At 40.1% G+C, this 12,582-nt stretch overlaps 1 protein-coding gene across 8 annotated transcripts in view; it reads right to left on the bottom strand.

Annotated features, from left to right (window-relative positions):
- The window catches only part of NCOA6 (nuclear receptor coactivator 6), a 108,934-nt gene that overhangs the window by 41,290 nt on the left and 55,062 nt on the right, over nucleotides 1-12,582 (bottom strand). For all 8 annotated transcript variants that reach the window (XM_047771267.1, XM_047771261.1, XM_047771259.1 and 5 more), the window contains 2 exons: nucleotides 10,348-10,503; nucleotides 2,680-2,802 (listed from right to left, as the gene is read on the bottom strand). In XM_047771267.1, the coding sequence (XP_047627223.1) occupies nucleotides 2,680-2,802; nucleotides 10,348-10,503 (279 nt within the window). The remainder of the gene's footprint in view (nucleotides 1-2,679; nucleotides 2,803-10,347; nucleotides 10,504-12,582) is intronic.

The following is a 12,582-nucleotide window of genomic DNA, read 5'->3' as shown; positions in this document are numbered from 1 at the left end:
TCGCGGGTTCGATCCCTGCCCTTGCTCAGTGGGTTAACGATCCAGCGCTGCTGTGAGCTGTGGTGTAGCTCACAGATGTGGCTCGGATCCTGAGTTGCTGTGGCTCTGGCATCGGCTGGCAGCTACAGCTCCAATTCGACCCCTAGCCTGGGAACCTCCATATGCCACGGGAGCGGCCCAAGAAATGGCAAAAAGACCAAAAAAAAAAAAAAAGATGGTAATTAGAGAGTAAGAAAGTTCTTAGAAAATACAAAGATACAGATCTTCTTAGTCTGCAAACAGCTTCCTATCCCAGAAATGTTTAAGTTCATGCTGGCTACATGCTCAAGTGCTACTATAAAATCCACTTTAGCAATATGGGGAATTTGGACTAGAGCCATGGTTTACAACTGGGGGCAATTTTGTCCCCAAAGGGGTGGGTATCTGGAAATGCCTGGCGACAGTTTTGGTTTGAACTGGGGAAGGGGTGGTGATGATAGTGGCATCTGATAGGTAGAGGCCAGGGATGCTGCTTAACATGCGACAATGTACAACAGCTCCTCAAAGGAAAGACTTATCAGCTGAAAACATCAATAGTGAGTGACAAGGTTGAGAAACCATGACTAAATGACTACTATGGTATCCTCACTGATCTTGGGATTCTTTTAGGCTATGAAAAAAAAGGCTACAGATTTGGTTTTAACTTCAAAAGACTTGCTTGTCAGTCAACTTTCTGTTGCCAATGCTAAAAGAAAAAAAAGTAGTGCTAAGAATAATTTAGTCTAAGATATTCTAGATACACAATTCCAAAGTTACTTATTGTTTTAGAGGGTAGTTAAGGTCTCTTTCCCTACAAAAATTTCTCTGTTTAGTTTAACCAAGTATTAAATTTTGTTTGCATTCATTGTCCCAATGGACAACAGAGAAAAATGTTCTTGAAGTATGCTTGAGTAAAGAGAGATACCTAGGTGTTAAAATGTTACTGTGACCACAGATCATTACTGATTGATTATTCCTGAAATTATATTGTATATATTATCACAATCAATGTCCTTAATTAACCTACAGTCTAACCTAGTATCAACCTAAACCTTCTATGTTTCCTATGTTGATAATGAACTACACTCATCACTATAATTTATACTCACTTCTCAGAGATGCTTAGTAATAACCATGCCTGCTATTTGCCAGATACTAGGAGAGGCTGCATTTAGTGTGTTGATATTGGTTTAACAGAGTTGTAATGTTTAAAAGCTGGAAGGGATCTATAACATTGTTTCTGAGACATAATTAAATGTTTACAGGTAACTAAGACCAGTAAATATTAAGACATATGGCAAAAAGTTGACACTAGAACCCAGATTTCCTGAGTTTCATCCTAGGTCTATTCTTTCTTTTACCAACTATATACAACTTGGCTAAATTCTGCCTACTCTTCTTCTGGCACTAGTTCTTTAGTAGTGGCAATAGTGTCACCTATAATCTTTCATCAAGCTGTCTTAACACCACATGCTCAGACTTCTGTGGAGAACTGTACCTATTAATACCCTATTATAGGTTCCAGGTTGGGCATTTTACATTTACTATATACTCAACATAGCCCAACAACACCACTCCTGGCATATGCCAGGAACTCTGTAAATGTCTGCTACATGGTTCAGGGCTCATCCACCTTCAAATATAAGCTCAAAAGATTATAGGTACTATTATCTCATTTTATAAGTAAGTAAACTGTTGCTTGGAGAGGTATAGTGACCAGCTGGAAGTAACCACTAAATGATAGTGCCAGGATAAAAACCTAGTTCTAATTATTTATGGCCATGTGTTCAGCTACAGTTGAGAACAATGGCTTTATAAACTGAGCTTCTCTATTCCGCTGCATTTTTTCAAGAGCTGCTGCGGTAGGTGGAGAGGCAAATGGTTTGGTACAGTGTCAGGTACTTACTCTCTTTCAACCACAGCAGCTGTGCTTTTCTGGCTTATTAGAATAAAACGTCCTGCAGCAGCAAAGTTTGCAAGCCTCTAGTGTAGTGAAAACAGCACTGATATAAGCCCACTGCTACTTGACCCTGAGCAAACTGCTTCCTTTCTGTGAGCTCCACAGCTTCCTCAGCTTTACATGAAGGAGCCGACTCAATTCTAATACTCTGTAGTTCACAGAATATTGAGTTCAATCTCTAAAGAAGAAATTTAAGAACTGCTAGAAAAGGCAACAAATAATGTGACTCTCTCAGATTCAAAATACATAAAACCACATATTCTCCCACATACTTCTACAGGTTCCACATAAACATGCAAGAACGCTCAGCTAACAAATTCTCAGTCACAGAGAAAGGTGGGAGTTAGAAACCTACATTATACTTTAAACATTCTGAATGTAGAAAATGTTTTATTCAGTTCTATTTTCAAGATTTAATGTAGGTCCTATGATATAATAAGAACTTAATACATGTTTGCTGCATGCCTCAGGGCTCATCTACCTTTAGGCATGAACCCAGAAAACTGCAAAAACTATATGTGCTTCAGGTATGATTCTAGCCTCCTAAGAGTCTAGAGTCACATCTTGCTTTCCTAAACTAACAAACAGAAATGTGCCAGGAACTCCCACCTATCATGCAGGACTCAAATGTTCACACGTTAGCAAATAAAGCCAAAAAAGGAAATTAGTAAAATGTCATACAATTCAGTGGGAGGTCTCACCTGGACCACCTGCCATGGGAAATCCTGCCTCCATCCTAACTGAATTTCCAGCTCCCATGGGTCCATTCATTCTCACATCTTGGCTTCGGTTTTGAGCCAAAGCTAGGTTGATAGCACCTTCCCCTGAAAATGATAATCAGGTTAAAAAAGAAAATCATCAGAATAAGATGCAAACTTTGTTTAAAGAACAAGTATGCAAGAGCATTAGTTTTCTGTGTTTTTGAAGAATTATGGTAAGTATACCATTACAAAGTAAATTCAACACTATACTGTTTTTTTTTTTCAAACTCATCTGAGCAGCTTCACTTACATGAAGCACAAGGGAGAACACAACTAATTCTCACAATACATCAGATAGACAATCATCAATGATGTGCAGCATCACCAGAGAGCTTGGAATTGTGAACATTTTCAACCAGCTCACTGCATGTGTGCGTGCGTGTCTGCGTGTGTGTGCGTGAGTACACGTGCACTCATGTGTAGGAAGAAAATATTCTCAAAAAGTCTCAAAATCCTAGATTACCTTTTGAGAATTTATGATCAGAAATTAGCAATAACAGTAGGTTTAATGCAGAAAGAACACACAATGGTATGGGGGACCCTGTAACATTTGCAGGCAAAATACCATTTCCCTTTCAACAACTGCAATGTAAACAGATATGCAGCAGAGAAATTCATGCAGTGAAGGGGAGACAGGCTGCTACTAATCTATGTCTGCAATGTCTTATAATAAGACCAACACTTGTATAGGTTTTCTTTTTCTTTTTTTTTTTTTTAATCGTCATACCTATGGCACATGGTCAGTGATTGAATTGAGCCACAACTGCAACTTACACAGTAGCTGAAGTAACACCAGATCCTTAAAAACCACTGCGCCAGGTGGGCACTGAATCCGAGCCACTGCAGTTGAATTCTTAACCCACTGTGCCACAGTGGGAACTTGTATATGGTTTTTAGTGCTTACAAAATTTTACCTCACTTGAACCTCACAAGAGCTTGGTAAGTAATATCACTAAAAGTGTTCTGATTGAGTAGACTCTAAAGTTAGAGGCAATTTAAATCTCACTTGGTCTAAAGATAAAAAGGTTTCTAAAACAAGTTTTGGGATGGTTTCTGTGCTTAATCCCAAATTCTGACTACTGTTACTCTGGAAGACAACACCACCTTGTGGGCAGATATAAAAGTATAGCTAGTCTATGGCTGAGGAGTTTTACAGAACCAGATAATATCTGATTCTATTTTAGAGAACCATATAATAAAGAAGGAAGCAATGAGGGCCTAGCAGTTTCCCCTATCTTGTCACTGATCTAGGTCAGCTAGCTAGCTTTCTTTCTTTCTGTCTTTTTAGGGCCTTATCCGTGGCATATGGAGATTCCCAGGCTAGGGGTTGAATTGGAGCTGTAGCGCTGGCCTACATCGCAGCCGAAGCAACACCAGCCGCGTCTGAGACCTACACCACAGCTCATAGCAACACTGGATCCTAAACCCACTGAGTGAGGCCAGGAATTGAACCTGCATCCTCATGGATACTAGTCAGATTTGTTTCCACTGAGCCATGATGAGAACTCCTAGGTCAGCTTTCTATATTAAGTATTTTAATCAGGAAGGTAGCAACAAATTTTAATTAGTTCCCTTGGTAATTGGGAACAATATCTTGCCAGTGAAGGACCAATAGCTAGGGGCCACAAGGTATTTTAAGTTGCCTGTGGGAAGCAGGAATACAAGAAAAAGACAATACAGATCTTAAGGGTTTCCACTAAAGGGAAAGAACAATTGATATACTAAACAATTGATATACTAAAGTTCCTAAAAGACAATACAGATCTTAAGGGTTTCCAGTAAAGGGAAAGAACAATTGATATACTAAACTTCCTAAGACATTCTAGGTGGAAAGAGTATTGTTCATGAAATGGACTTGAGATCACATCACTTCTCAGCTTTGAACTGCTCCAATGCTTCCAACTGTTTTAGAAATAAAAACCAAACTCCTTAACAAGGTACACAAGCCTAAAATTATCCATCAGGCCCTGTTCAACAGAAATACAATAAGAGCCACACACATAATTTTAAATTTTCTAGAAGCTGCAGTAAAAAGGTAAAGAGAAAACAGGTGAAATTAACTGTAATATTTATCTTACTTAACCTAATACATCCAATTTATTATTATTTCAATTTATAATATAAAAATTATTAATGAGATAATTTTACATTACTTTTTGGGGGTGCTAAGTCTTCAAAATCCAGTATGTATATTACCCCACTTATAGCACATATCAGCCTGAACTAGTCACATTTCCAGTACTCAGTAGTCACATATGGCTTGTGGTTACCAGAATGTTCACCCCAGATGTGGTCCTTGCCTATCTCTCTAACCTCAGTGCACACTACTTTCTCCTTCAATCATAAGGATTCAGCCTCAGGGCCATTTTTTTACTTTGTAAGGCATACAAACCCAATTCTCACCTCAAGGCCTTTGCATGTATGTTGTTCTCTCTGCCTAAAACAGTTCTCCTGCACTCTTCACATAAACCAACTTCTTAATTTTCATGTAATCTTAAGAGTCACATGTTCCAAAAGGCTTTCTCCAACCATCTTATCCAAAGTTAGGTCACCCTTATCAGAATATCTTGTTATTTCTTCCAGAGCACATCCTATGTAGTTACTTACTCATTCACTTATTTTCTTGTCTGCTTCCCCTTTATATCTGTTATCTAGCATAGTTATTAATAGTTAATTAATAGTTTTTAATAGTACCCCCTCTTCACTCTCAAAAGTTTCCTAATTTAGATGATAAATTAGATGGCCATCTTAATTATATCCTTTAAACACAGAACAGTGCTTGGCACACGGGAGGCACTCATTAGCTATTTACAGAATATATGATAAGAACATCTTATCATAACTTTACAAAGAAATACAGGCATTTTTCCAAATGATAAATGCATTCCTAGAAAACCTCACATTCTATAAACTCTCACACTGAAAATAACAGGTTTATGGGAAAAACAGTGTTGAGGCAAACTCAAAACACATGTGGCTTTGAAACCAGAGCTCTAACAAAAACACAAATTAGTGGAGGAGTAACCATCGTGGCTCAGCAGTTAACGAATCCAACTAGAATCGATAAGGATGCGGGTTTGATCCCTGGCCTCGCTCAGTGGGTCAGGGATCTGGCTTGCCATGAGCTGTGGTGTAGGTCGTAGACACAGTTTGGATACTGCATTGCTGTGGCTGTAGTGTAGGCCGGCAGCTGTAGCTCCAACTGGACCCCTAGCCTGGGAACTTCCACATGCCTCGGATGCAGGCCTAAAAGTACAAAACAAACAACAACACACCACACACACACAAATTGGTGGAGACGATATGCCCAAAGACACTAGTATGGAAATGCCTGGTTAAAGGTGTGAGGAAATGTAGATGCAGTGGAGCTTTGAGGCAGTGAGGCTTCCACTGAAGCGGGAACAGGAAGAAGTGAAACTTGTCACAGCCAAGAGCCATGCAATACTGAGGGTGTATTTCTGGGGAAGGTATCTGAGTGTAACTTCTCATTCTTAATTTTCCTGAAATTAAGCTGAAAGGACTCCTACATATCTAGCAACTAAACTAAAGGCTTTTTTCCTCTTCTTGTGGATAATTTTCTTTCTTTTTTTTTTTTTTCTGGTCGCCCCCAAGGCACATGGAGGTTCCCCAGTTAGGGACAGAATCAGAGCCAGAGCTGTGACCTATACTACAGCTGCAGCAATGCTGGATCCTAAACTCACTGCACTGGACTGGGGATCGAACCGACATCTGGATCAATCCCACTGCATCACAGAGACAAGCTGGATCGTTAACCCAGTGCACCACAGAGGGAACTCCTCTTATGGATAATTATCCTTCTATTCCTACTATTCTAACACCTCTTGCCCAGGGGGGGGAAAAAAAATCTCATACGAATAAACACAATTTCCACACTATACTGACGTTATTGTCCTATTTTCCAATTACACATAAGCTAGCTGTTTTCAAGGAAACACACATAGAGAACACTACTGACTCCCAGACTTGCTGATTTGGGTCAGTAAACCTTGGCCTGTGTGCCAAATCTAACCTGCTGCCTTTTATTTAAGTAAAGTGTTCCTAGAACATAGCACCTTCATTCATTTACATATTGCCTATGGCTGTTTTTGCACTACAACTGTAGAGCTGAGTTGACTTGACAAGAGATCTTCTGGCCAAGAGAGCCAAAAATATTAATTCCCTGCCCCTTTACACAGACACCTGCTTTAAATCACCATGAATTTTTAAAGAGCGGTCAAAAAATCTCCTCAGAAAAGACACCTCCTTTACTGAAACTCAAAAGACGGGTACAGGAAGTATTCTTCAATGGAGAATAAACTGTAGGAGGAACAACCTGTCCCTCCACCCCTGCAGCAGACACCACGACAGTGGCAGCACCTTCTCTTACAATTTAAAAGGCATCAGACCATCACCAGTTTCACAAAAGCAACAGTTGCTGCCACCACTTAAACTCCTGCCTGAATTCCTAGGGAGTATGGAATGAGAAAAGGAGATCACCTGGGACACATATGCGTAGGCTCAAAGTTAAAGAACCCTTTTCTGTAATGTGATAATCATTGCCCTATGTGAAGTTCATAATTTCTTGCAATATGATTTCTATTTTGCTTCCTTGATGATACTTGCATTTTAATTTGTGGCTATAACAGTAAAGGGGAACCAGTCTTACCCTTTAAAGAACTTGGAGGATGTAGATATGATTAAGAGAAGAAACCAGTATCTCCTTTCTTCAGTGGAAAACACTACCACAAAGCCCTTTTAATTCAGGAAAATAGGTAACAGAGATTATAAAATGTTTGGGGTTTTGAGGAGTTCCTGTTTTGGCTCAGCTGGTTTAAGAACACGACTAGTATCCATGAAGATATATGTTCAATCCCTGGCCTTGCTCAGTGAGTTAAGGATCCTCATTGTCACCAGCTGCGGTGTAGATTGCAGATGCACCTTGGATCTGGTATTGCTGTGGCTGTGGTGTAGGCCAGGAGCTGCAGCTCTGATTGGACTGGGAACTTCCATATGCCACAGGTGTGGCCCTAAAAAAAAAAAAAAAAAAGTTTGGGGTTTTTAAGAAACTGCTTATAAGTTTCTTACAAAAAACACATATGCTTCTGTGCTTATAAAACATAAGCAGTCTATACGTGTTACTACCAATAGTTGTTTGACTTCCACTCTTCCCAAAAGTTCATCCTATATCTAATAGATTGCAATGAATTAATTTTACTTTTCCGAAACATTTTAGACAATCCAACATTTTTCAAAACAAAACAGTTATTGTTTAAGCCACTACTTCCTTGTTAATCAAACTATGGAATTTATCCCTTTTTTCAATCTACATCATCTCTAAATAGCTTCTCTACATAATCTGTTTGTTGGTACCTTCTGGGGTACAGCAACCTACAATCCTACCTGTACAAAATGTGTCTCACTCCTGTATACAAAACACTGACCTTTTGGTTACTGAGGTTCTGTGGAACATTTAGGTTCTATGCAAGCAAGCACAGGGTTGGGAGGGCTTGGCTCACCAATGCAAGGGAAGGCTGGAATCAATGGCTGTCACCTGGTTTGCATCAACACAGGAGGGGAATAGCAGCTTTTAGTTTACTGGCCATCCAAAGATAGAACCTCCTTTGTGCTCCCCCATACTTGGTACTTATATCTCTCACAAATTTGTCTCCTTCATCAAGGTCATGGGGCTCCTTATGAATTCATAGCATCAAGGACCATATTTTATTTATCATTTATTCCAAGTGCTGAAGTGAAGTGGTGCTATTATAGATGCACTTCCTTTGCTTTCATCAACACATGTTTACCAAAGAACTTAACATGTATAAGCAAGCAGAGATACAATAGTCAGCAAAACAAGAGATGGTCCCTGCCCCTACTGGAGCTTCTATGCAGGAAAGAAACAATGATCAAATAATTGCTTTAATCAATGTGTGAGAAAATGATCTAAGGGACGGAGAAACAGACTTTTGTGAGAGCACTTAAAAAAAGACTGACTTAGTCAAGGAGCTTAGGAAATACATCAAGAAGATTTAAGCTGAAATTTGAAGGCTTGAGTATGTATATCTATGAGAAAGGGGAATGGCTGGAAACAATATTCATATAGAGAAGACATGAATGCAAAGGACTCACGGCAGGAAGAAGAAATACATATTCAAGGAATCAAAAGAAAGCTGGAGAGGCTAAGACAGCAAGGAGGACGGCTGTCCAAGATAAGGCTGGATAAGAAAGCAGGCAGTTCCTGTCATGGCTCAGTGGTAATGAACCCAACCAGTATCCATGATGACATGTGTTCAATCCTTGGCCTCACTCAGTGGGCTAAGGATGCAGCATTGCTGTGAGCTGTGGTGTGTGTTGTAGATGCAGCTTGGATCCGGTGTGACTGTGGCTGTGGCATAGGCCAGCAGATCTGATTGGACCCCTAGCCTGGAAACTTCCATATGCGGTGGGTTCACCCTACCCCCCAAAAAGACAATAAAGTTGATTAAAAAAAAAAAAAGGAGTTCCCGTTGTGGCACAGTGGTTAACGAATCTGACTAGGAACCATGAGGTTGCGGGTTTGGTCCCTGCCCTTGCTCAGTGGGTTAACAATCCGGCGTTGCCGTGAGCTGTGGTGTAGGTCGCAGACGTGGCTTGGATCTGGCGTTGCTGTGCCTCTGGTGTAGGCTGGCAGCTACAGCTTGGATTAGACCCCTAGCCTGGGAACCTCCATATGCTGTGGGAGCGGCCCAAAGAAATAGCAAAAAGACAAAGAAAGAAAAAAGAAAAAAAGGTAGAGTTTGGACCATGCAAAGGCTGAAGTCATGATAAGGAGTTTGGTCATTATTCTGTGAATAATAGCAAGCCAGAGCAGTGTGTTTTGTTTTGTTTTTTGTCTTTTTGTCCTTTTAGGGCCTTACCAGTGGCATATGGAGGTTCCTAGGCTAGGGGTCTATCCGAGCTGTAGCTGCCAGCCTACACCAGAGGCACAGCAACGCCAGATCCAAGCCACGTCTGTGACCTACACCACAGCTCACAGCAACCCACTGTGCGATCCTTAACCCAGTGAGCAAGGCCAGGGATCAAACCCGCAACACCTCATGCTTCCTAGTAGGATTCATTTCTGCTGCACCACGACAGGAACTCCCACAGCAGTGTTTTAAGGTCCCTGTGTGTGTGTGTGTGTGTGTGTGTGTGTGTGTTTCCATCATATTTTCATTTTTTAAAAGATACTTCTGACAAAACATTTGAAAAATGAATACTGCTACAAAAGGATTGTTCAGGGCCTCCTAGTTACTGTTAGATTAATAAAGGAATAAATACTAAGGCTTACTTGGTGGATGGAAAAAACTAAAATTAGATATTCTTTAAAAGAAATCAGTCCCTGGTCAGGGTGCCAGTAAAAATCAAAGTCTGAAAGAGTGAAGGCCAGGCAAATGGAGTCTGAGGCTGTGGAAGCTGAGGTGTCAGGAATAGAGCCTCAATTCCTTTTTATTCTAAAGTGCTGCAATGTGAAACACAGGTGACATGAATTACTTGGCATTCTGAAACATAAGAGGAGAGGAACAGACAAAGCAGCATATAAATCATGCTATACTCTACTACTGCAGTGATCTGGGTTCAGATGCACACCTTCAATCTGAACAGAGAGAATTCCCAGATCCCGAAGCTGCTGGTTGTTGCTCTGAGCCAGGATCCGTAGCCGTTCCGCTGCTTCCCGGGGGATGTTGAATGTCACACGCACACTATTCCAGGGCTCCACCTTCTGTACCTTTAGCTTGCTGGATTCTTGGTTGTGAAAGAATGAGAATAATATTAGTAATCTTTTGGCCATCAGAAGACATGGAATGAACAAAAACAGTAACAACAAAGTAAAAGAACAATGCAGAACACCAGCTTGGAGTAGCTAAGAACCTTAGGCTTTGGTGTTAGATAGACTTTGAATTCAAGCTCAGCTTTACCTCTTAGCACCTTGGTGACCATGAATACATTACATTTAACATTTCTGAAACTTATCTTTCTCTTCCCTAAAACTGTGAAAAAGCTACTTCATGAGATTGTGAGTGCTTAATCAGATAATATATATATACCAAAAACCTAGCATAGGTGCAAACACACCATAGGCACTTCATAAATGTAAAGCTGTAAGCTGGAGTAAGGAACATAAGAGAGAAGAAGGGAGAGAAAAGTACATTGTACACTGAGCCTGAATTGTGAAGCTGAGAACATCTAAGTTTCAAATTTCAAGTGAAATTCTAAGAAATTCAGTTGGCAGATATGCCAATCTGCAACTACAATTCACTAAACTTGTTTAAAGAAAGAGCACTAAAAAGGAAAATAGATTTACTTACAAAATGTTAAGCAATTTTACTTCTTCAAAATATTTGAAAAAAATTTTTTAAAAGGAGCTCCCTTTGCTGCTCAGTGGGTTAAGACCCAGATATAGTGTCTGTGAGGATGCCAGTTTGATCCCCACTGCACCACAAGGGAACTCCTATGTCTCTGATTTTTAATCTTTTCCTACTTTGAACAAGAGTAGAATTTCCACTGAAGCACACCAAACTGAGGAGAAAAGCAACATAAATTTGATATACATTTCAATTAGGATATGAAAACATAACATTTCAACAAAAGTCAATGTAAACTTCAGAACATGTTTTTAAATGAAGATACAAAAGTTAAACTGAGGAGGCAATATTGTTTGTTAATTACATTTCATAGATAGAAAGCAAATCCCAGGTCCAGATAACTAATTGAAAAAAAATTTTTTTTCCCTTGGAAGTCCCCCTGTGGCGCAGTGGGGTAAGGATTCGGCATTGCCTCAGGCCACAGCTGTGGAGGGTTTGATCCCTGGCCTGGGAACTTTCATCATATTCGAGAACATTTAACTTAAACTACTTTTTGGCTCAAGAATGTAACTAACCTTAATTCTGGGTTTGGTAATTTATTTAAAAGCCATTAATAAACTGATTAAGCAATTTAAAAACAAGAAAACAATATGGATAGGAGTTCCCATTCTGGCACAATGGAAATGAATCCAGCTAGGAAACATGAGGTTGCAGGTTTGATCCCTGGCCTCGCTCGGTGGGTTAAGGATCCGGCATTGCTGTGAGCTATGGTGTAGGTTGCAGATGCTGCTCAGATCTGACGTTGCTGTTGCTGTAGTATAATCCAGCAGCTAGTCCGATTTGATCCCTAGTCTGGGAACCTCCATATGCCGAGGGTGTGGCCCTAAAAAGAAAAAAAAAAAAAAAAAAGTGGATATTTAAGAACAATGAGCAATGAACAATACAAGGCCCAGCTAGCCCTTAAAATATGATCTATTATGACCATGGTTATGGGTGGTAATTGCAACTTTAACACATAAAATTCTCTAATGCTAAATTAAATAATCTATGACTATAAAGTCATACAACATACTAAAAAAAAAAAAAAAAAACCCTTTATAGGGAGTTCCCGTCATGGCGCAGTGGTTAACGAATCCGACTAAGAACCATGAGGTTGCGGGTTCGATCCCTGCCCTTGCTCAGTGGGTTAACGATCCGGCGTTGCCGTGAGCTGTGGTGGAGGTCGCAGACTCGGCTTGGATCCTTCGTTGCTGTGGCTCTGGCGTAGGCTGGTGGCTACAACTCCGATTCGACCCCTAGCCTGGGAACCTCCATATGCCGTGGGAGCGGCCCAGGAAATGGCAAAAGACCAAAAAAAAAAAAAAAAAAAGACCCTTTATAAATAAAAGACAGCTTCCCTTCTGACATAAATTCTCAAAGTAACAGACCCCAAAACCTAAAACAGCTGGTTAGCACTTATCAAATCAAGATCTGTGATAAAAGGATAAAATCTAGGCTTTGTACTACATCTAAAGAGATT

This window comes from Phacochoerus africanus, chromosome 3 (assembly GCF_016906955.1).
Source record: "Phacochoerus africanus isolate WHEZ1 chromosome 3, ROS_Pafr_v1, whole genome shotgun sequence".
In the NCBI taxonomy this organism is placed as follows: domain Eukaryota; kingdom Metazoa; phylum Chordata; class Mammalia; order Artiodactyla; family Suidae; genus Phacochoerus; species Phacochoerus africanus.
The sequence above is the reverse complement of the archived record's forward strand: the minus strand, read 5'-3'. Positions and strand labels throughout refer to the sequence as shown.